At 40.8% G+C, this 25,938-nt stretch overlaps 1 protein-coding gene across 4 annotated transcripts in view; it reads right to left on the bottom strand.

Moving 5' to 3' along the window:
• shq1 (SHQ1, H/ACA ribonucleoprotein assembly factor) overlaps window positions 1-25,938 on the bottom strand; it is a 95,945-nt gene that overhangs the window by 17,166 nt on the left and 52,841 nt on the right. For all 4 annotated transcript variants that reach the window (XM_008410597.3, XM_008410595.3, XM_008410596.3 and 1 more), the window contains exon 11: window positions 24,694-24,814. In XM_008410597.3, the coding sequence (XP_008408819.1) occupies window positions 24,694-24,814 (121 nt within the window). The remainder of the gene's footprint in view (window positions 1-24,693; window positions 24,815-25,938) is intronic.

Below are 25,938 nucleotides of genomic sequence, written 5' to 3' on the forward strand. Positions count from 1 at the left end.
CCAGAGTGGAAGTACGTCCAGCCCCTCTCAAGGAGACTGGTTCCAGAACCAGAGCCATGCGTCGAGGTGAGGCCCACTATTTCTAGCAGGAACCTCTCAGCCTCGCACACTAGCTCCAGTTCCTTCCCCACCAGAGAGGTGACGTTCCACGTCCCAAGAGCCAGCTTCTGCAGCCGAGGATCAGACCCCCAGGGTCCCCTCCCTCGGCTGCCGCCCGTAACACATTGCACCCGACCCCTTTGTCCCCTCCGACAGGTGGTGAGCCCATTGGAAGGTTCAATATAGTAGTCTCTTAATTTTTTTCCGGAGATAAAATATACATTTTATCGCTTATATTAATACTTCACACCTTTGGTGGAATAGCAAATCCCCAGCAATATCAATAAAGTATATTCTACTCTACTCTACTGTCCTCTTTGTTGTGCAGAATCTCTGCAGGGGAACATTTGGCCATGAAAATTTCATCCTGGAACTAATGAATTGAAGACGCACTTAGTGTATTTGGAGTCTTGAGATAATGCTGATGTAAGTATGTGTTATGTGATTTGGGCACGTTCTAATTACTTTTCTCTATTTTTCTAGATTGTTTTGTTGATAGACTTTAGTTGAATGACTTTGTTTTTTCTTAATATTTTGGAGTTTGGATAATCTCTTATTTTTGGTAATTAATTTGATTGTGTTAATTTGTGGCGCTGTTGGTCCACCTACAAGTAGGCTGGGTTTCGACGTGTGTGGGAGACCTGTCCTTCCACTCGCTTCCACTTGCTCCACCACCACCGGGGATGTGTCCCGACACGTCTCCAGTAGCTGTAGGCCGCAGCTGACGTCTCCAGCCTGTTGTACCGTTTTGTTCTTTATGATCAACTCACCAGGTCCAACTTTCTGTTAATAATTTTGGGGTTTTGTTTTTTTCTCTTTTTTGGGACATGGGGGACTGAGGGTATTTAAGTCTCTCTTTTTTCCTCTTCACGGAAAATCAAAGCGGCTGAACCAAAAGAAAAGTTCAAGAGAGTTTTAAAATAAAATAATTTTTGAACCCTCATTCTTGCCTCTGTGTCCTCAAATATGTTGTGTCCTTTTTGGAAGTAACAGTATGATCAAACTAGTTAATCAGCAGGAAGTCTGAAGGGAAACTGAGCTCTGTAGCAAAAAAGAAGAAGACAAACCGAACAGCAAAAATAAGAGTTGGTGTGCAACATAACTTGCTAAGAGGTCACACAGTCAAGTGCTGCTCTCACTCACTGTGTAAGGGTAAGGAAGATGATTTAAGACCCTGTGGCCTTAAATCATGATTACGTCTTTGCAAGGCAGTAAATCTGAGACAGACATCCTGGCAGTCGGTGGAACTTTAGAAGAAGTGCCCGTGGGATGGCTGGGAGATTAGATAAATCAAGCTGCTCCCACAGTGAGTGTACATCCATTAATCGCATATCCATCATGTGATGATGATCACTTCTGCTTTGTAGGTGACGAGCAATGACTGGATAGTGTCAAAGAGCAGTGGAGTTTGAAGACTGCTGAGCCCTTGGTGACGACTGAGGATCTGCATCTTCACATCCCAGGCTGCTGAGCCCTTGGTGACGACTGAGGATCTGCATCTTCACATCCCAGACTGCTGAGGCCTTGGTGACGATGGAGGATCTTCACATCCCAGACTGCCATCTTCTCTTTCCAGGGGATGAGGACGTAGACCTGCAGGAGGGTGTTGGGTTCCCAGCATGTGAAAGGTCTGACCTCGCGGAGGGGGTGTCGAGAAAAGTCGAGCTCATCCCACTTCCCCATGCTGGAGATTTTAGTTGAATAGTAATAATAAATAAAATTACCTTAAAATTAATGACATAGGTGACATCAAGACCCAACAATAGAGTCAGACGGTAATAAAATGAATCTGGTTGTGTGTGTTGTTATTGTGTCCTGCAAACTTTGCTTTAATTCTACTTTTTTCTATTTAATCATAAAAAATCATAGTCAGGCAGAAAGAAAGTCATGAAACAGGAAAAGCTGATTTCCTTAATAAAGAGGAAGTTTCTATCTTAATTCAGGCTAAAAATAATTCAGACCATTCCTTATTTTAAAGCATTAAAGGTTTTTAAAGAATAAAATCTAAACATTTTGAGAGATTGGATAAAACCCAGAGTAAAATATTTAAAATAATGACTTATAATTATGCCAATAATTAATATTGGTTTAACCAGTGGTTGATGTTGGTTTGATTATAAGAATATTTACACTTACTCTCACACTTGTGGAAGTACTTAAAGGTGAAACAAGTAACTGTAATTTGGTATCAGATAATTACAATAATGGATTATTATTGGTTTCTTTTCAGAAATGTCTGTAATAACTCACCTTATGATTATAATAAGAGTAACTAATAAGTTATGGTTATTATAACATTATAAATGAATGTTGAATCAGATAAACTAAAAGGTTATAAATGTGATTTTGACATTGAACTTGAAAAGGTGTAAAATGTTGTAACTGTAATTAAAGGTCACTGATGTTGTGTTGGAGGTAGATGGTAGGTGGAAGGACAGGGGAAAAGGGGAACTGATAGGAGAGCGGAGGTGACTAAGGCCTTATTGCTAAACTTCAACTTGCCTAAGAAAAGGTTGGGCAGGAAACAGAGGTAGGAGGAACTATTGAGCAACTTGGGGACATTAGAACAGAGATCCGGTCATAAGGTCTCCAGGGTGATGGAGATGAGATCATCTGTCCAAGCAGTCAGCCAATGAGACGGGCACAGCAACAAAGCTAGCCAATGCAAACACACCAAAAGGTGGATAAACCCTTTATAAGGTGGGTGCAACAGAGGAATCTTTGGTTGGATCCTTCAGGCAGCTTCGAGCCAAGACGGAGATGGACAAAGAACTCTGCAGCTGAAGAAGAGCCGGGGCCACAGAACCGAAGACTGTTCTGCACATGGGGACCAACCCGTTAGCCCCGCAACATGTGGCTTCAAATCGCACTTCTCTCATCAGCTGGGTTTAGACCCCCAAAGACCAAGGCAAAGATGAAGATAAAGGCAAAGATGAAGATAAAGACAAAGAACAAAGGCAAAGAGGAAGAACTGGTGTGTTCCTTCCGTGGGACCAGAAAGATCGTGAGACGAGGAGAAGGGAGCTACAGAGCTGCAAGACAAGAAGCTGAGGACCGCTACGCGCATGAGGAAGTCACCCTGAGGCCCGAGACCTGCTGCTCTAAGTCAGTACTCTTCCTGTACTGGGAACCTCCTGCTGCTGCAACACCTTCTTCATCATCAGGCCAGTTCTGGGGTTCAAAATGCCAAACTCTGTCCGTCTCTCTCAAAGTTTCCCTTTTTTAGTTCTCAGTGTCAGCATTAGGGAAAGATAGGCTAGATTATTGATTTTACTTATTTGATTATTTCTGCTACTGAATTAAGCTGTACTGACCCTTGCAAAATTGCCTTACTAATAAAATAATTAGCATTTAAGAAAATCTAAAAGATGTTGTGGACATTCAATTAATGAGTCACCTTAAAGTTCTTTGATGGTCATAAAATAGCTATGAAGTTTGATTCTGGGAGGAAAAAGTAGAAATGTTTTATAGGTTGCTTTTGGCCAAAACTAAAATAATGACCTTGGGACTTAACTCTAAGTCACTAAATTTAATCTAGCCGTTAACAAGTGCCGTTATTTTAGGAGAGGAGCTACCGTTAACAGGAGTGGTTGTAGGGGTTATGTCGCTGTGAGGGCTACTCAGCGGATTGCCCCTCAACTGTAAAAGGTCATAACTTCTGGATCGAAGGTAGTCAGAGCTAGACGAGTCCTTTCCGACCCCAGTTTAAACAGATAATTCACCATAAACTATTGCTAGGGTAAGACCCGAGTTTCTGGGGATTGTCCGGACCTGTTAGACAGAGAACTGGGCCATAGTGAGTCCGAAGAGTTGTGAGGATTGGCGGGACTTACTATTGGGTAGTAACAGACAATAGAGGTGTCGTATGACCAGGAATCCATTATGTCTCATCTTGCCACGAAGCACAGGTGAGGACTGATCTCACTCAGGGGAATATGTCGCGGTGTAGGAAACAATGCCAACAGCCAACATGATCCATCATCAAACCAAGAACCACTGAAGGAAACGACAGGAAAACCTCTGAAGAAGACAGAGTGGAACTTCTTTCTTCCTTCTAGCAAATGTGTCGAAGCCAAGAGACATGGCAGAGTGAGGGGATGAGCAGAGGGATAAGGGTGTCATCAGGATGAAAGAAGCACTTGCCAACTTATTCACTTTGTCGCAATGTTTATTGATTTTTCTATTCCTCTAGTGACTTCTTTTTTTCTCTCAAAACAATAACTAATAATAAATTTAGCTCATTCTGTGTTGTGTAATGTATGTATATTATGTAAAAGATAAACACAGCAAGGAAAGAGTTAGCTCTAAGCTTCTGGTTTGTTTAAGTAGACATAAACAAAACCAGAAGTGCTATGGCACTAATAACTGCCTTATTGCCTCATGACAGCTGGGTACAAACACCAACTATGGACATATAATAGAACAAGTACCGAGTATGCACTTTTAGCAATAAAAGTGTGTTTTATTTTTTAACCCTCATTCAGACATGTTGTTGGAGAGTTTTATGGGGACAGTGCTCTGCAGCTGGACTGCAGCCTGTCTGTCCTGAGCAGCAATGAAAGTGGCTATTAGCCACTATGAGCTTCTCCTGCTTCTTCAGCACTACAGCCAATTTGACAGTCATCCGTTCAACACCAAACCTTCACAGCAGAGCAGACTCATTTCACTCGGTGTTCACATTGCAAATAAATCACATATGAAAGGTGAGTACCACTATGGATCAATGCTCGCCAGTTGCCGTGGCAACCTTTGTTACTTCAATTTCTGACTGGGGCAGGGGGAACAGAAGTGGGGAAGGAGGGAGCACTGGGACACCCACTAGGAGGAAACAAATGCACCCAGTATATCACTTTCATTCTATTGGCTGAGAAGTTGCCAGGCAATGGTGCTCTTTTGTTCCAAGCACTAGCAGAAAATGTTTGCAGGCGGAAATTTGATCCAAGCAGAGGCAAGTTTTGAGCGCGATAAACGTTTGAGAAAGAACAGTGAATATTGGAAAGAGAGCAGAAGTTTTGAGTACAAGCATTACAAGTTTTGAAAAGACATACATGAAACCTGCTTTCAGACTGAAAATTTAAGCACAAGTATTAAAAGTTTTGAGAACAAAAGACAAAATCCTGCTTTCAGACTGAGAATGTGTGCTCTCTAACTATGGCAGAAAAATTCCCGTTTGGCAGACTTTGAAAACAGCTTAAACATATTTTTCATTAGACCCACATTTCTACATGAAGGTCTTTTTATTGGTCTGTAATCTAATCAGAAATGTTATGTTTTCATTAGCTGTTGCTAACAAGTTATCATCAGTAAAACAGTTTATAGGGAATTCATCTGTATGATGTGTTTAACTTTTGAGCAGTTACTGAAATTCATGAACTTTTAGATATCCTATTGAAAATGACTGTTTTTAAGGACTGCTAGAGATCATCCGTGAAATTCTGATGCATAAAATCACCAATGCATGGTTTATCTGCAGCATTGTTCATTAAAATGGCACACTAGAGGTGTATTAAAATTCAATGCGATAGGCACACATATTGTATTAGCCATTAGGTAATACATTCAGCAAGTGCTTTTACTTTTAATACTTTAAGTATTTTAAAAAGACAGTACTTTTACTCAAGAAAGAAAGTTAATGTGGTACTTTTACTCGAGTACACTTTATTTGCACTTTCACTCAAGTACATTGTTTGAGTACTTCCTCCGCCTTTTGGAGCGAATTCCGATCGGCTTGGTGTTTACATATGCTTTTGAACTGCGCTAGAATTCACTTCAGCCGGTCTAAGATCTAGGTTTTTAGGTAGATCAGAGTTAGCTTTTTTGTCCACATCAAAGTTTGAGTATGCATTCACACCAAAGCGGACTAAACGGGGCTGGTCTGAACGCGCTCTTTAAATCACAAGAGCGGATTGTATGAAATCTCCATGGAGTGTGAGCCAAAGTACACATCCTACAAGAGTAATAGAGGCAGTCAGTCAGTCAGGCTTACTGTCTCTCTCAAGTGGCTGAAGGTGACAAAAGCTCTGTAACCTGGATGTCTTTCCCAATGTGATGGGCTGTAAGCGTTGGTAATAAAAAACGCATCTCTGTCAAAGAGAGATGCAACAATAGAATCTGTGCTTAGGGCTGCCACAGAAAGAGCTAATCTATTTAATAATTGATGTAGAGCATAGCTGGAATCAGCCCGCCAAGCTGACATTAAGTTCCAGGGTGAAGCGAGGAGAACGAGCGTGGAGGAGCAGTGGTGCTCCGGTCAGTGCCCCTCAGCAGATAAGAGACTGATTGACTTTTCTTGTGAGCTGACAGAGCTTAACCCTTGTGCGTGCGAGGCTGAGGCAAACGTAGAGGACTGTGGAAAATGATACAAGTTTTACGTGTGTGGGGTCGGTTGGACCCCATTTCTGGACACAAGGGTTAAGCAGCTCCAGGGACTCGTACAGCAGCTCCGTGTGTGTCAAAAAGAGAGAAAAAAGGAGGCATGGTCTTATAGCAGAATCATCATGAGGTTGTTAATGTTAATGAATGATTCCAAGATATAAATCAAGCTGAGTGAAAAAAACCTCTCAGAAATTCAATACCACCGTTTGTGTGGAGAAGATTTAGATTCTTATATCAGCAAAAATTCTAAGTGTTTTTATGCGATAAAAAGTAAGTGAACTAGTCTTTTTATTTACTTATTTTTTATCTGCTTCTATCAGTAAGCACTGGACCGACAGAAGCACTGTTTCTGAACCCTTGTGACAGTATAATGGCCAGTGATAATCCGAAACAACAAAAGCTTTCTAATTTAACCAGGAGAACGAATTGCCTAGCTAGCAAAATAGCATCAATGGCTGCGGCATCCTCCAACATTGAACCATTTGGCAAAAGTAAATGCGGAGATCTTATTTCCATGTCCCAACTGATCACAGAACCTTCTAAGCAGTGGAACAACTTTAAAGGCTGTAGAATGTAATTTTTTTCAAAACCGTGAATTTAACCTGAAAATTTGAACAAGCTTCTTCAAGCCCTGCCCCCTTGCTCTCTGCTGCGTCATGCAGCCCTCCTTCCGCAGAACCTCCCGCACAGAGAAATCTAGTATGAATGCGTAGTCTAGTAAACAAAGCTCCACTACGGCAGATAACCATCTATATCATCAGGTAGGTATCAACGCTATGATTTACATTTTAAAAATAGTTGCCTCATATTTAATTTAACGTTGCACTCTTTTTAGAAGTTATAAATAGCTAGTAAGCTAACATATAAGCAGCTACGATGTGTAATTACTGCATGTTAGATATGGTTTGCTAACTATGTAGGCAACATGTCAAGCCAGTGAATTAGCAGTTTACATTTCTCGTTTTACACGGTGTGACATTTCATCTATATGTTATGCAACTAGCATTTTGACATGGAGTCCATGGGCTCTGATGAGGGATTTACGATGGGGGACTGCAGTGTTGTGTGCTTTAAGAATTTTTAATGCTGTCTGAAAATAAATATTTTGCTTATTTAAAACATTGCCAATACATTTGTTGCGAATACTTCTCAATAAAGGGTTTAAACATATTTTTCCCAATTGCTAGTTTTTGAGAGCTAAAGGACAACTTTACCACACACATTACTGAAGTACCCGTTATAATAAAAAACATTAACTTGATGAAAATCTCTGGGACTATATTGTGGCCACATTAATCCAGGAATCAATTCAGCCTCTGCACTCCTTGATGTATGGATTGTGGGACAAAAGTTAGCTCTTTTCAGGGCCTCCTGGTGGTAGCGGAAAACCTGGCAGGCGATAGCTTTCAACGCATATGTGTAGCTGAAGGTGTCATCAAGACTCTACAGGCCCAAAACACAGCCTTGCAGGAGCACCTGGAAAATCTGAAAAATCGATCTGGAAAACCAATCTATACATACTTAATAGACCTGAAGGCAGTGAAGACGACTAGGATCCTACTAAGTTAATCTCTAAGACGCTGAAGGATGTTATGGGGCACGGCACATTCCCGTCTCCCCCGGAACTAGAGTGTGTACAGCGCACAGCTGGAGCTAAGCCCACAGCAGGAAGACCTTCATCCTTGCATTAGGGAACCACCCTGAGAATATATCCAAATCTCAGCATCACTCTTGCAAAGAAACGGTTGGCATGCAACAATGTTTCGCTCTTTACCAGAAAGGTGTCATATTTCATCTTCTTTTCCTTACCTGTCTTAAAGTTACGTTTAAGAGAGAAAGCCACTTTTTTGAAATGGCAGAAGAGGCCCAGGTGTTTTATGACTGCTGCGTAGGAAAATAAACAATCCGCAGACTTTTTTGATCCATAATGAAGCAGATGGGGAGAACAAGAAAAAAGGAAAAAATAATTCTAAAATAAGCAAATTATTGATTTATATCCTATTGCACCTGTGCAGTCTCTGCAGTGAACGACTCTGGTGGCATCGCTGAGAAGGGGGAAGACGGATAAAAAAAGAGTTTGTCCCTGGTTTAAGTTTCACGAAACTTAGTGGGTAAAATCATTCAACTATTCAATAAATCAATAACTCACATCTGTGCCTATGTTCGCACTATGTATGCATGTACTCATATATTTACCTTATTATCCTTTTTGGTAACACTATTTGAATAAAGACTTATTTGAACATACGACTGTCATGACACTTTCATAAACATGACATAACACCTGTCATGAACATGAATAAGCCTTCATGAATATTTATGACTGTTGTCATAAAGCGTCATTCGGTAAATAATGACACTTTTAATACAAAGTTGACATTATTCAAAATGTCTTTGTTATGACAACTTGACATTAACCAATAAATCCTTACTGTTTAAACTTTACCTTTAATAACAAAGTTACCTAATTTTTAAAGTGCAATCAGTAATACTTTTAGAACAAATTTATATCTGTATAATATTAATGAAGGCTTATTCATGTTCATGACAGGTGTTTATGACAGTGTCATGTCAGTCTCATTTACCCCTCTTCAAATGAAGTGTTACCTTGGTTTTTTTTTTTGCTTTAACTGCCACCCATTTAAATTAAGGGTTAGCACTAAATAATTATAGGTTAAAGGTTTAAGTGGCTGTTGCCTAGTGGTTAGCTTTTAGAATTTAGTGAATTTAGACCAAAGTCCACATTCATAAATAAGTTGGTTATGGTGCAGGTGCCATGTGGAGATAATATTAGCCACTGATTATAGTCACAGGCACTGTTTTAGTTCATTGACCAGAGTGTAACTCCTGCATGCCAAGTCTATTGGCAGCCTTTCTAAGTTATGTTGGGATTGAGAGTATTGCCTATCGAAATACCTCGCAATGACACAGTTAGTGTTAGTTCTAATAACCAACACCCCACATCACAATCAGAGACGGCCTGTTCACATCCAGAAAATGGAAGCTTTAGCGAAAGTTCAAGCTGGAAGACTCCACCCCCTTCGTTCGCCCATCGATGTCATGCTCATCTCCGACCTCAGCACTGGACCTCACCCGGCGCATTCAATCAGCAATCAGGCTCTGCTTAAAAGGATCCACACCCAAGCCGTCAGCTGATTCCCAGCTGCGTTCAACCCACCACCTCCCCTTCTCCACCCACATCCTTCAGCTCTAGGATGGCACCCTTTCCCGACCACCACCACCAGTGTCGGGCCCCGGGGGAGAGCATCCCTAATCAGTTATCGGGATGTTCATCGAGTTCACATCAAATCTCAGCTCAAATTAGCTGCCAAAGAACTGTAATTCATTCCTGTCATTAAATCTTTTAATTGTTCCCTTTTGTCCGTCTGAGTCTCTCCAGATTGAACAAGTGTCAGGTCATGTTAACGTTCGCCATGGAAATTAGTCCATATGCCAAACTCCTGCTCAATGCCATGAAGAACTCCGGCTGCAAAGTGTATAAAGTCACTTTGGGTTCAGCTGTTTTTATTTTCTTTTTTTTATATACTTTATTTTTCTCACAATTTTGAACTTGGAAGGGCCAGATGGGTCCTTCCATGGGCTGTCACCTTATTGTGGCAAAGAGATTTGAGTGTCCCAGTGATCCTAGGAGCTATGCTGTCAGGGGCTTCATGCTCCTGGTAGGGTCACCCAAGGCAGACAGGTTCTAAATGAGATGCCAGACAAAGGTCAGCCAGAAGACCCCTTATAATGAAGATGACCATTGGAAACAGTCTTTCTTCACTCACTCTGGAACCAGCGACCTTGGCGATCAAATTCTTGGAAGCTGGTTCTCAGGACGTGGAATGTCACCTTTCTGGTGGGGAAGGAGCTTGAGTTGGTGTGTGAAGTTGAGAAGTTCTGGCTAGAAATAGTTGGCCTCACCTCAGCGCACGACTCTGGTTCTGGAACCAGTTTCCTTTAGAGGGGTTGGATAGTTTTCCACTCCAGAGTTGCCCATGGAGAGATTCGCCAGGCAGCAGTGGGCATACTTGTTGACCCCCATCTTAGTGAAGGTGTGTTGGGGTTCACCCCGGTGAACGAGAGGGTAAATTCCCTCCGCCTACTAGTCAGAACGGGACTGGTTCTGACTCTTTGAAATTATGCATCAAACAGATCGGATTACCCTTTTTGGAGTCCTTGGAGTGGGTACTGGAGAGTGCCTCTCCTGAGGACTTCCTTGTTCTGCTGCGGGACTTCAACACTCACATGGGCAATTACAGTTATACCTGGAGGGGTGTTTTTGAGAGGAATGGCGTCTCTGATCTCAACCTGAGCGGTGTTCTGTTGTTGGACTTCTGTGCTGGTCATGGACTGTCTATAATAAACACCATGTTCAAGCACAAGGGTGTCCATATGTGCTCTTGGGACCAGGACACCATAGGCCGCAGTTCGATGATCGACTTAATTGAGACAGAACTTTGAACACGTTTTGGGGGAGGTGGTGGACATTGAATCTGAGTGGACCATTTTCTGTGCCTCCATTGTCGAGGTGGCTTATCAGAGCTGTGACCGCAAGTTTGTCAGTGCATGTCAAGTCAGCAACCCTCGAACCCCCTTCTTCAGGCTGAAGAAGAAATCCTATCTGGCCTTTTTGGCCTTTGGAAGCAGCTGATCAATACCAGCAGTCAAAACGGAATGCAGCTTGGGTGGTTGCTGAGGCAAAACCTTGGGCATGGAAGGAATTCGGAGAGGCCATGGAGAAAGACTACTGCATGGCTTTGAGGCGATTCTGGCCCACCATCCAGGATCTCAGGAAAGGACAGCACCAACACTGTTTATAGTGGGGATGGTGTGCTGCTGACCTCAACTTGGGATGTTGTGGCCGGTGGGCCGAACACTTCAAAGACCTCCTCAATCCTACCAACATACCTTCCATTGAAGGTATGTTCAATGGAAGGTACCTTCCATTGAAGGTACCTTCCGTCTACAACCTCAGAGATTGTAGAGGTTGAGCTCTGCAATCTCTGGGAATGAGGTCGCTAAGCTAGGTCAAGAGCGGCAAGGAGCTGGGTGTGGATGAAATTTGCCCGGAGTTCCTTAAAGCTCTGGATTTTGTAGGGTTGTGTTGTTGACACGACTCGGCAATATTGCATGGAACACTGGACCAACGCTACATCCTCAGCAGGGTCCTGGAAGGTGCCTAGGAGTTCGTCTAACCAGTTTGCATGCGTTTTGTGGACTTGGAGAAGGGATTCAACCGTGTCACTCTGGGAACCCTATGTGAGGTGCTCCAGGAGTATGGAGTACTGAGCCTTTTGATATGGGCTGTTAGGTCCCTGTACAACCGGTGTAGAGTCTGGTTCGCACTGCCAGCAATAAGTCGGGCTTGGTGTCACAGACCCAGGACACACTGGCAGGGGTGTAGTAAAGCGGTGAAAAGTAATGACAATTCTAGGGGCCCTGACCAGCAGGGGGCCTTCCACAATTTAATTATTTGTATTTTGTTCATAGAAATAAAATAAAAAAATCGCCTGTCAAATACAAATTTAATCATATTGTATTTTCAAAGATTGTTTTCAGCAGTAAAAATTTAACATTACCCTTCCCAGACCAAAAAACACACATCCGTTTTTGCCCTGAACCCCCTGCCCCTGGATCTGCATGAAATGGTTCGTTCCTGCTTGGAGCACTTGAGGGTGACGCTGTATGCAGCTGAAGTCAGTAGAAGCTGAAGTTGAATACAGCTGCCACGAAATGACTGTGCCAGTTACTATGCTGCTAAGTTATAAAATCGGGTTTTCAAAAACAAAATAGAGAGGGGGAGAGAGAGAAAGGCAAGAGTGTTAATTTATAACCCAGTTTTTCTCCGAGGTGAGTAGACTGTGTGAGATTATCAACCATTTAGCATAATTAGCTTAGCTACAGACTACCGTTTACCTCCATTTCACTAGTATTTAATGACTAAAGGAAAAAAATTACCAACATATTCATATATTTAACTTGTTCCCTGTGCCTTTTACCCCTTAACAGATGAGTGAGTCAGCAGAAGCTGTAACCCACGTCCCTCCTGACCCGTACTCTCCAGAGTGAAATTAAAGCTCCAGTGTGTAACTTTTAAATAAATTTTTTTTCACATATTTAAAAAAAAACTGTCATTATGTTGTGACAGTATGGTATCAGAGGTAATCTGTGAAAAATCTATTTCCTCTGCTTTCTCCCAGCGCTAGAAACAACCAGTCAGAGGCAGGAGAGTTTTAGTGCTGTCAATCACAATCTCATGTGGTGCTGCTCATCCTTCCTCCCCCTTGATTTGTGTCAGGCTGCAGCTAGTATAGCACAGAGCTGTGCAGATTCAAACTGTGAATGCTCAGTTTAGTTAGCATAGCTACCAATGATGGCAGATAAACTACTTCTTGTAAATGATAACTTGTTTCTCCACCATTAGCACATTTAGCAGTGAGTGAATGAGGCTAATTGACAGTGCTAAGAGCGTCCTACTAGTTCTGATTGGTTGTTTTGGTCAGAACGGTGCATTACTTTAACCAGTAATAGTAATTCAGGAAGGAGATGGAGGAGATTGATTGTTTTCACAGATTATCTGTCTCATAACAAACTGCTATGACATGGTGACAGCTTTAAGATTGAGAAAATATATTTTTATTAAAGTTAGGTACTGCAGCTTGAATAAAATGCAACTACATAGCATTTTTGAGAAGTCTGGATTGTTTTATGTGTATTTGCATGTTGCTTTTGACTATTGCTAATGGGGAGAGACATTTCAGTATTCTAAAATTAATAGAAAAAAATTTAAGCAACCTACTTGTGCACTGGATGTGAACTGTTGGATGTAAAATTCAAGAGCAGTAAATATTGTGCTAGTATCGGTTTTGGACCACAGAAAGCGAGGCGGTTGCAAGCCTTTAAAATTGTGACGCTTTTTATGGGTCAAATAGACTCAAAAAATTGTAACAGCAGCTGCGCAGGGGGGCCCAAACAAATTTTGAAATGGCTTAATTACCTCCTCCTTGTGTAGATAAGTTCTCCAGAGCCTTGCTAATGATCTAATTATTCTATTCAGGTGTAGTGCAGCAAAGGCACATCTAAAAGTTGCAGGACACCGGCCCTTGAGGACTGGAGTTTGACACCCCTGGTCTTTAGTCTATATTTACATGTCTATAGTCCCATATGTGATAACCATGTTTTCCTGGCAGCCATATAAGATCCTATCTTTACTTAGTGGTGGAGAGCAGGCCTATGTAAATTTAGTGATCTTTATATAGATGGAATTTTTGCTACCTTTAATACCAACACATTTAAATTTAATTTACAGTGTTCCATCCTATTCCGCCATTTCCAGATTTGAGAATTTGTTTGTAACATCAGTCTTTGCTTTCCTTTGGAGGTAAGTAACCTAAATGGTTACTTACTTCCAAAATAAATTTAATGCATCTATCTTTGGTCAAAGCTCAACACATCTGCCTTCTGATTGGTTCACCTAAAACAGGTGAGGTTTCACTCTTGAGCACTTAGTATCATGATGTGGGAAGTTTAAGCCTTGAGTTTCATATGCAAAGTGTTCAGTTTACTTGTAGCCAGATGTTGACAAACTAAAACAAGATTTTTGACAGAGTTTTACGAGGAGCAGGAAAAGTAAATGAAGTTTATTAGCACTGCTCATCAACTCAGTGCCAAATGGGACTCGTATAATTTTTTTTTTTGAGGTAATTCCATGGACTGTAATTAATTGAAACTAATTGCATTCTAATCAGAAACCATATATCAACAAAATAAATATCTTAAAATTCTATTTACTGCTAAATTATTGAATAATTAGACACATAAGGTCAACAACAAGAATATTTATTGTTTTTAATCTATTATTTAGGTTATTCAACCATAAGATTTGTGCAAAGTGCTATTATATCTATGCAGCTTTCCAGTGTTACAGAAACCCCTGATCATTCATGAAACCTCTTTAGAAATGTGCACTGTGGGGCGCTCGTGAGCGATGGAGGAGTAGGCAGCGTTTCCCTCGAGCTCCTGCAAATTTGGAAATATATTTATCACTAACTTGACATTTGGGCAATTTTACAACAGAGAGAATAGTCTGGTCTTTATCTTTATCAGGATGAAAGCAAATTTGAGGACGCATACCTCCAACAAGGACAAGAAAGCGAAAGAACCAGGCCTAGCCGCCCCGGATTCGCCTGAAGGTAGCTATCCGATGGCTAATGCTACCATTCTCGAGGCTATAAACTCTCTTCGCACAGAATTACAAGTCACCAAGTTTGAAATTTGTCAGACAATAGACACTCGCATCGAAGAAGTGTCCACCACTATCAGAGGAGAACTCCTCACCCTCAAGACCGAGACTCAAAATACCATTCACGTCCTGAAAACGTCCAATGACCAACATGGCGCATCCATTGTTGAGCTAGAACGAGCGGCTACACAGTCAGCAGACGCGGTAACTGTCCTCCAGTCAGAGGTAAAACGTCTACGCACAGAAATGAATCAGCTTACAGAAAAATACATGGATCTTGAAGGAAGGTCCAGAAGACAAAATATACGGATTGCAATGTTAAGAGAAGGGGAAGAGAAAGGTGCAGAATTGAACGGATTCGTCTCGCAGCTTCTGAAAGACGTGCTAACTCTGGATGATTTACCGCTGGTGGACCGCGCTCATAGAGCTCTACGAAGGCGCCCAGACGACACGGGACCTCCTCGGGCGTTGGTTGTGAGACTCCACTATTACCGCGACGTTACGATGATCCTCCGGAAGGCCATGACTCAGAGGGACCTCACCTATCAAGGGCAGAAGATCCGCATCTTTCCTGACTTCACCCCCGAGATCGTGAAACGCAGAGCTGCATTTAACGGAGTCAGAGCACTTCTTCGGGACAAACCGGGAGTTCGGTATGGACTTTTGTATCCGGCAAAGCTGAGAGTGACTTTCAGAGGAACAGAAACAATGTTCACAGACGCGAAGGAAGCCCAGAAGTTCTCAGAGCTCCACTTTGGCGCCGAAGGAGACGATGCAGGCGATCCCGCTGCGGACAACTGACGCAGACATGGAGTGACCGGGTTCTGGTAGTACTCAATACCTGGACTGTTCTGTAATGTTTAACCAGCTAAGTTAATATAATATAATGTTTAGAAATCTAATTTTGCTCACTAATTGACTGCCTGAATATTGTTGACAATCTCGGGGGTCTGATATCCATAAATAGGCAGCTTATAGCTCCTGTTATGTTTTTTCAGCAGCTGCTCATGTGTCAGTTTGGTGCTTGAATTTAATATTTTTGCAGAGCTTTTTTCAGCTTCTAATTTGGAGTTAAGAGTAAGGGAAGTTGCTAGGTTAATGTGTGTTTGTTGTGTGAGTGTTATGCTTAATTTTATTTTGTTTATTTTTATTTTTTTCTTTATAACTTCCTTAGAGGGGTCGCGCCTTACTTTGCAGGTTCTTCTTAGTATAGGCAAGACAGTAAGGGTTTTGTTTAAGGGGTTAGGGTGGGACTTATTTACCATGTATAATCATCTCCATCACATTTGCGAGGAATTCTATAATCTTTTTCATTTTAATCTGAGTTATGCAGGCTGATGCAACACAAACAAAGAAGGGGGGACAAGTTACTTTGGTCACATGGAATGTTAAAGGTTTGAATAACCCTGTGAAGAGGGGTAAGATACTAGCACATCTAAAGACATTGTCCAGCGACATAATCTTCCTTCAGGAAACCCACCTTAATAAGAATGAGTATATAAAACTGAGATGCAGGTGGACAGGGCAAGCTTATCATTCTACCTGTGCAGTGAGAGCTAGAGGCGTGGCGACATTATTCAAAAAAGGTACACCTTTTACCTATAAATCAACCATATCTGACAGGGAAGGCAGATATTTAATATTAGTTGGAGAATTGTATTCTGTTCCGATAACTCTGGTTAATATATATGGCCCCAACATAGACTCTCCTCTTTTTTACAAACATGTCTTATCCCAAATACCTGACATTTCAAAGACTAATCTAATCATTGGTGGGGACCTAAATCTTGTATTAGATCCATAGTTGGACCGTTCATCAACACGTAGAGCACCGGCCTCTAATGCTAGTATTTTCCTTAAGGAATATCTAAAGAATTCTAATGTGTTCGATAGCTGGAGAATATTTAACCCAAAGGGAGAGCCTATTCGTTTCACTCAAACGTTCACAATGTGTACACACGAATTGATTATTTAATGATGGATGCAAAATTATTGCCCTATACAGGTGAAGTAAAATATCATAATATAACAATTTCAGATCACGCACCCCTTTCTCTAGATTTATATTTAGATAATTTAAACCAAATTGAAAGAACATGGAAATTAGACCCACAACTATTGAAAGAACCAGACTTCTGTAAGTTTATCAGAGAGCAGATTTTTTTTTTTCTTTGAAATGAATGATCTTCCAGGAACGCCTCCTTCAATACTGTGGGAAACTATGAAAGCCTACTTGAGGGGAAGTATTATATCTTTTCGAGCAGCAAAGAAGAAAAGGAATCGAACAGAGTTGGCGGATATAGAGCAACAAATTAGACGTCTGGATAAGGACAATGCTACACTCCCATCTACAGAAACGCATAAAAAATTCTTTCCTTAAGATATAAATATAACCAGTTATTGTCAGATCACATTACTAGAGCTTTTGTTTTTACACGACAGAAATATTTTGAATTTGGGGAAAAACCTAATAAACTACTGGCAAGACAATTGAGGAAAATTGAAAGTGACCGCACAATTAACAAAATTAAATCAGAAAATGGGGAAATTTTAACCTCTCACAAAGACATTAATCATAGATTTAAACAGCTTTATGAATCATTGTACTCTTCCAAGGCTGTAAAAGATTACTTAAGTATACAAAAGTTTTTAGATAGTTGTAATCTCCCAACTTTAACTCAAGAAGACGTGAGCTCTCTTAATGCAAACCTCTCATGCATAGATATCCAGGCTGCTATTAAAGCACTAAAAAGTGGTAAAACGGCTGGTCCCGACGGATACCCCGGGGAATTCTATAAAGAATTTGGTGACATTCTGTCACCGTATTTGTTAAAAATGTACACCCAAGCAAACGCAGATAACATCTTACCGCCTACGATGAGAGAGGCCACTATAATACTAATACCAAAAAAAGATAAGGATCCTGAGGAAGTGGGTAATTACAGACCAATATCACTGTTGACCTATGATCAAAAGATACTAGCCAAAATCCTTGCAAATAGGTGAGTTTAGTAATTGATAAATTAATTAATCCCGATCAGACCGGATTTATACCAAAGAGACATTCCTTCTTTAATTTACGACGCCTCTATAATGTGATCTATTCTCAGAGGGAGGAATCTTCTGATCTGGCTGTCCTTTCACTCGACGCCGAAAAGGCCTTTGACCAAATAGAATGGCCTTACCTTTTTGCGACCTTGAGAAGATACAATCTTGGTGAACATTTCGAAAAATGGTTAAAAATCCTTTATCATAAACCTTGTGCTAGAATTGTCACGAATAAGATACTATCTCCTGCATTCCAATTACATAGGGGCACCAGACAAGGCTGCTCGTTATCACCTTTACTTTTTGCGTTAGCCATAGAACCACTGGCACAATCAATTCGTTCCAACCCCCTTATACAGGGATATATCACTAGAGGGACTATAAATAAAATTTCATTATACGCGGATGATATCCTATTGTTTGTAACCAATCTTCAAGGTACTATTCCAGCTGTCCTAGATACAATCTCTCAGTTTGGCAGGTTCTCAGGTTATAGGATCAATTGGTCTAAGAGTGAACTGATGCCAATTAAGCTCAAAGATTCATCTATCTTGGATTATATGCCCTTTAAAATTGCTAATGATAGGTTCACCTACCTTGGCATAGAGATTACTAAGGATTTTAGTTCACTTTATGAAGCGAATTTCTCCCCCCTTATGATAAAACTACAAAATAACATTCAGTTTTGGAGATCTCTCCCCATATCCCTGGTGGGAAGAACTAATGCAATAAAAATGGTTTTTCTCCCCAGATCCTTTACCTGTTTCAAAATATTCCCATTTTTCTACCTAAGAAATTCTTTAAAAAACTTGATTCTATAATCATCCCATTCCTTTGGGACTATAAAAACACCGAATTAACAAAGCTCACCTCTGCAAGGCAAAATTGGAGGGCGGTCTGGCCCTCCCAAATTTTTTATTTTACTATTACTCTTGTGCTCTCCGCATTATGACAATATGGCTAGATCATAATTATGCACAGCCCAAGTGGGTCGCAATGGAAAAGGAGGACTGCAGCCCTCATGAAATTGGTGCTCTTATCTTGTCACCAACAAGTACAGATACCGCGGCATACAACAATAATCGCATCATCCACAGTACTATACGCATTTGGAAACAGATAAAATCCCAATTCGGCATTGAGTATATGTCTACCTTATTACCAATAGCAAAAAATCCCTCATTTGTCCCTTCCACTTTAGATGCAGGTTATATAAAATGGAAAGATTTGGGGGTCAGGACGGTTGGTGATCTGTTGGTGGATGGTAATTTTGCCTCTTTCTCTCAACTTCAGGCCAAATTTGGGCTCCATAAACACAATCATTTTAGATACCTACAGGTCAGGGCATATGTCAAAAAACATATGCACACTTTAGAGAATATAATACCTAATGAATTTGACAAACTCTTCAAGTTGGGTGGTGAGGAAGGACATTTAATCTCCCAGATTTACAATGTGTTGTTATCCAGTTCCTCGCCGTCCACGCAGGGTCTTAAAATAGGCTGGGAGCAGGAACTGGGAACGGAGATAAGTATTGAACTCTGGAAGAATATACACAAGTGCTCTGCTAATTCTAGACACTGTCTTATTCAATTTAAAGTCATACACAGGCTTCATTATTGTAAGGCGAAGTTACATAAAATTTTCCCTGACACATCCCAACTCTGTGACAAATGCCATGTTGAAGAAGCCACACTACTCCATTCTTATTTCTTGTGCACAAAATTAACCCCATTTTGGTCTGGCGTATTCAAAACTTTGTCAGATATGTTCCATACAGAGCTGAGGCTGGACCCATTTCTAATTGTACTTGGAGTTTCTGTTCAGTTTTCTCAATTTAATAAATACCAACAGCAATTATTATCTTATGCCTTTATCATAGCAAAAAAACTAGTGTTGATGTTTTGGAAGAAGGCAGAGGTTCCATCTGTTAAATTGTGGCTGGAAGAACTGGTAAGGCTCTCTCATTTGGAAAGAATTCGGTTTTCTTTAGCAAATAAATTAAAGCTTTTCAATAAAACTTGGCAACCCCTTCGGCAATATATTGATAACTCTATTTGAAATGGATTTAATTTGAACCTCGGTGTGATAAGATATAAGTCCTACGGAAAGGGGGGTGGGCGGGTCATGGGAATGTTCTTGTTTATTTATGTAACTTCTGTTTTGTTTTTGTATTGTCTTTCTTATGTTTTATGTTCACATAAGGAAAATGAGGACAAATTTGTATTGCTGACGCTTCAAGACCATGTTTGATCCCTCAATAAAAATGTTGACAAAAAAAAAGAAAAAAAGAAATGTGCACTGTATTAGCATTGGGGACATCTGTGCTGCTGCCACGTGTTTAGCATTGAGATGCTGTTTTATCCTCGAATAGCTTTGTTGATAAGTTAACTCCTTTTAGCACATCTTGAACACAACAATAATGTTTTCCAGCAACCCATCAGATCATTTTTTAAAAGAAAAAATTAACTGAGAAGCGGCGTTGTTGACCATCATTGTTGTTTGGGCTTCAAATTTACAGACGTACCAGAATATGCAAATACAAAGGTTCTGGCTAGGGACTTTTGTATGCAAGAAAAAATAAATAAAAATTAATTGCATTAAAAAAAATGTATCTGTTAAAACCTATGTAATTAATCAAAATGAACGCGTTAAAGTTCTGGACCTTTCCATTGTGGTGATATGTGTTTTTCTGTGTGTTGATTGTTCCCAGCTGTGTCTCGTTTCTTTGATTACCCTCCCAGTGTATTTAGTCCCACCTGTTGTCTTTGTCTGTTGTCGGATCCTCATCGTGTAACGTCTTGCTGCCTGTTGTTCCGTTCTATGGATTTTTTATTAAATCATCATCACGTCAACCTGGGTCTGCCTGCGTCCTCCTTCACCACTCCTCACAAATCATGACATCCATAACATGTTGCTGACTAAAAATTGAGCCTGACATCAGACTTATATAGCACTTTTGAAGATATTCAACGACACTTCATCTTTCTTTCCCATTCAGGCACACATTCACACACTGATGATGGCAAGCTACTTGATTGTAGCCAGAGATCCAACCATTCTGAACATACTTGGATGATACGAGTTACGACAACATTAAGTTTCTCTTTGAGATAAAATAAGTTTAGCATTTTATTTAATTGGGGAAAAAAGTTTATGCAACTTTTCTACACATGAAAAAATTGTCTTCAGCTTATTCATATATAGGGAATTCTCGGGCAGATTTCTTTTACAGGGTGACAAAGCCATGGTTCACAGCTGTAAGTCTTTGGAAATATTCACAAATATTAATTCTCAATCCTACAGTCCAGATGACTCTTCAATTGAGGACATAAACGCAAGCCATCAAACTTAAACCCTGAAGCTGATTTCTTGCATTCCAGCATTTGAACCGTTCTCAGAGCAGAACTTCAGATTCAGAACTGGAAAAGTCTTGAAGTGGGTGGAGCGGTGGTGGTGGTGGGGTTGCACTAAATCCCCGTGGACCAGTTATTGTGTCTACATCTGGGCACTGAGCCTACAACATCAGGCACACATTTTTCAACTGGGCTTTTTTCCAGATGAGCACACCATTCAGCTGAACTTTGGCCAAAAGTAAAACAGAGCTCATTACTGAGAAATATTCTTGCAGGCTCACATTTAAAGTGTGTGAGTAATTTTTTAATATGAACTAGGAGGAGGGGAAGGCGGAAGACCTGCATCATCTGAAGAACAAAGCAGAGATTCTCGATGTTAGGCTTGAAAAGCTACAGTGACTTGCACACCCTGGACTTTTTTGTCACATTACAACCCCAAACCTCAACACACAGTAGCACAGAACTGTAAAGTGGGTGGAAATATTTGCAATATGAAAATGCATGGTGTGCAGTTGTATTCTTTCCCTCCTAAGTCAATTTATTGTGGAAGCTCATACTTTTTTCAATAATTGTCAAATTTATTTAGTCTAAGTGTTTCAGGAACTCCTGATTAGACCTGTCACAATAACAAATTTTGCTGGCCAATTAATTGTACCAGAAATTGTTGCGATAAACAATATTAGTGTCAATTTGAAACCATTGTTACAAATAGCATAAAAATTGCATAACAATGCAAACAGACCTTGTCCGAAACACCTTTTAAATAAAAAATTGGGATGGGGTTGGAGTTCACATTCAGATCCTCCGGTTCATGGCAGGGGGGAGAGGGAGCCGCCACCCACAAGATGCACTGGCTCGTTTTAGGTGTGGATATGTCAGTTGTTTAGTTGCTACTGTTTTACAGAGTAGCAGCCCCACAGGTTCAGTGGTTCACTGATGACTGTGATGAACACAGTCACCAATGATTCAGTTTGAATCCAAAGCGCTCCCTGACTGCAACTGTCACATTCAGCTTTAAAATCAGCGTTTCCCTGGCTCTCTCCTCCTCATTGGGCTTTATGTTAGGCTCTGTGGTAGGAGACCAGGAGCCTGGTACGTAACTGAGGTAATGTTCATTCTTTGACAGTAGTCAGCGCTGCTCCGTCTAGTGTTGTGGTCAAGACCACCTAACCCGAGACCAAGACAAGACCAAGACCAGAGCGTATCGAGACAAAGACAAGACCAAGACTTTTAGGGTCCGAGACCAAGTCGAGACCAATACCGAGGGAAGTCGAGACCGAGTCAACACCAAGACCAGCGGCCCGTGCTGAATGACACAATAAAATGTGAAATGTGATCAAAATTGCTTCTCAAATTGATCTGAAAGATCCATATTCCCATAAAAACACCTAGATATTAAATACTTAATAAATTTGACCAACATTAAAATGAAGTGCTTCCATCTTTGTGCTACAATCAGTGGCGGTCTCGTGCCATCCCTAAAAAGATAACGCCCTTGGTGTTTGCCCATATAGCTCATGTCAGAAACCTTCACCGTCTGCACCATTAAACATAGCAATTGAGGCAATGCCCTGACGGTAAATAACGCTCAACTATGAACACTGACCAAGGAGCAACAAAGAAGTAACCAAACAGAAGGAGCTCACCATGACTGTTTTCACCCTCTCTCCCGCTACATGAAGCCAGGTAGTCTGACACCATGGCAGACATTACAGCTGCCACTTTGAACGAAAACAATCATAAAGCAATGTGCATGCTCTGCGTGTTCTTTCGTTCTTGTTTTATTTATTTGTTAATTAAAAGAATATCAATGTACATGATTAAATAAAATGATAGCTACTACAGTGTACGCAAAGCATTACAAGAACAAAGAACGGCTCTCAGTGACACTCCAGTCCTATTTTCTAAGTAAAGAGCTGTTCAGAAGAATCCAGAATCCAAAAGCCAGCGCTTTTACAGGATATCTGAGGAGAAGCAGAAGGTAATGGAGGGGGAGATTCGGTACATGCTTGATAATGGTATTGCTGAACCCTCTGCATCTAGCTGGGCATCACCTTGTTTGTTGGTGGAGAAGGCTGACAAAAGTTTTAGATTTTGTACAGATTACCGGAAAGTGAGCATGGTTACAAAATCTGATGCTTATCCTATGCCACGCATGGAAGATTGTGTTGATCAGGTGGGTTCAGCTCAGTTTGTCAGTAAATTTGATTTATTGAAGGGTTACTGGCAAGTTCCATTGTCTGAGAGAGCTAGAGAGATTTCTGCCTTTATAACTCCCTTTGGTCTGTTCTCTTACTCTGCAATGAGTTTTGGATTGAGAAATGCACCTGCAACCTTTCAGCGTCTCATGAATATGGTTATGTCTGGGTTGGAAGGGTGTGCCATATATTTGGATGATGTGGTGGTCTTTAGTGATACGTGAGAGGAACATCTGGCTCACATGCGTAAGCTGTTTGAACGACTGGCTGAAGCTCACCTGACAATTAACTTGTCCAAGTGTGAGTTTGCTAAGGCTACTGTTGCCTATCTGGGTAAGGTGGTGGGGCAAGGGATGGTGCGTCCAGTGGAAGCCAAAATAACTGCAATTTTACAGTATCCCGTACCAACAACAAAAAAAGAACTCCAGCGATTCCTGGGTCTTGTGGGGTACTACCGCAGTTTTTGTAAGAACTTTTCTACGGTGGTTTCTCCATTGACAGATTTGCTGAAGGATAAAGTGAAGTACACCTGGTCAGCTTCCTGTCAGAAAGCTTTTGATGATGTCAAATCTGTCCTCTGTTCCTCCCCTGTTCTTGCAGCTCCACGATTGGATCATCCTTTTGACCTGCATGTGGATGCAAGTGATGTAGGTGCAGGTGCGGTCTTATTTCAGCAAGATGATGATGGAGTTGATCGACCTGTGAGTTTTTACTCTAAAAAATTCAACCATTTTCAGATGAACTATTCTGTCATTGAAAAAGAGACACTGGCACTAATTTGGGGTTTACAGCATTTTGAAATCTACCTGTATTCTGGCAGTGTTCCTCTGGTGGTCTATACTGATCACAATCCTCTAAGATTTTTGCATTCATTGCAGTGTTCGAATCGCAGATTGATGCGATGGATGTTGTTTTTGCAGCCCTATTACCTGGATATCTGCCATATTAGGGGCTCGGATAATATTGTGGCAGACACCTTATCCAGGGCACCATGTGCTTAGATTTAATGTAAATTTGACTTGGATCAAAACATGAACATGTTTTGATCCAAGTCAATGTATTGTAGCTCAGCCTATAAAATGTTTAGTGTTGTCTACATAAATTAATCCTATTGAGTCTAAGAAAATGTATGAAGATAGCTATTTTATGACTCAGTTTTGCTCCTTCTGCAAGACAAGGAGAGAGAAATAACCGATATATTTGCAAGATAATATTTGCACTCTTGAACTGTCCCTACTGAGACAAATCATTCGGCTGGACCTCTCATCTAAATGACTAATGTTTTCTAAGAGCTGAGTGGCACTTCCCACGGCTCTGAAGGTAATTCCCTCAAGATGCTGGTGTATGAATTTGTGTGCCTGGATGAACTTACCTGACCCTCTGGATCCAGATGCAGTAATCTGTGATGTACAAGTCATTCAGTATGTAGGCTGGGTCGTTCTCTCTGAAGACTTTGTGAATATCCAGCAGGCATTTGAGGACACAGGCTTTCCCTTGGCACAGGAACACAGCGTGGCAGGGAAATGGAAAAACAGTGTTATTTGAAGTCTGTACAGAGGATGAGAATGTGCTGTGTGTGTGCTTAAGTCTTTGTTCCATACATAAAAGCCAAGGTATGAGATGAGAGGGAAATCCTAGCATGCTGCAGGGTAATTTGATCCGTATGTTTCAAAAAGAGTTCCTGGGTAAGAAGGGACTCATTTGAGACAGGAGACAAAGAACCTCAGTGTGTGTTTAACAACCTTGACACTAGAAACCTATTTCAGATTCCTTTTGCATTCTATTTAATGCTGGTTCTATCTGGAGTGTGTAACTTTGGTATTGATGCTGGTGTTTTTTGTGCGACGAGTTGTAAGGATTGCACTGATATAAAAATTTGGCCCAATATCTAAATCCAATATTTTCATTGCAGCTGTGGCTGATAACCAATATTTACTGATATTGCACATATATATTAACTGATTAATTTTTTTGTGAAGCGATAAAAGCTGGGTAGCTCTTGAATTGCTACAAAATAAAGCTGTATTTCCTTCAGCCCACTGGCTGCAATGGCTTGAGATGCCATGAGACCTAAATCCTGAACATCATGGCATGGAGTGCATCCCAGTTTTCCATGTCTGGCATATAACCATTCATTTTAGCTTTTAAACTGGTTATATTGATGTGTCCTGTGTCCAGACAGAGAGATAATCAGTAGCCCAGCATCATGACCCGGTTGTTCTGAAGATCCTGCAGCTTCCACTTCTCTTCTTAACATGGCGCCTCCTCATCCTGACAGGAGGAACCACAAAGCTCTGTTAGGTCAAATGCACATCTTCTGAAGTTGGGATAGTTTTTCTCCAACAGGTTCCAGAGGAATCACCTCAAACCAAATGTTGGACTGGATTTTATTTCACTGTCATTTGTGAATGTTAGAGCCTCATTTCCAACAGTGGAGCTATAAAGGTTGAAAAAGGCTATCATTTTGGAGAAAATCTCAACATCATCAATATTTCCACTAAATAAGAGGCAAACAAAATAAAAGTTTGATAAAGGAAAAGCCTCTCAGACTCTGAGCCCGACATCACCAAACTATTTTTTATATTAGACAATTAATTTAATTTCACATAATTATCGT

Source organism: Poecilia reticulata, chromosome 5 (assembly GCF_904066995.2).
Source record: "Poecilia reticulata chromosome 5, P_reticulata-male-v2, whole genome shotgun sequence".
NCBI classification, from domain to species: Eukaryota; Metazoa; Chordata; class Actinopteri; order Cyprinodontiformes; family Poeciliidae; genus Poecilia; species Poecilia reticulata.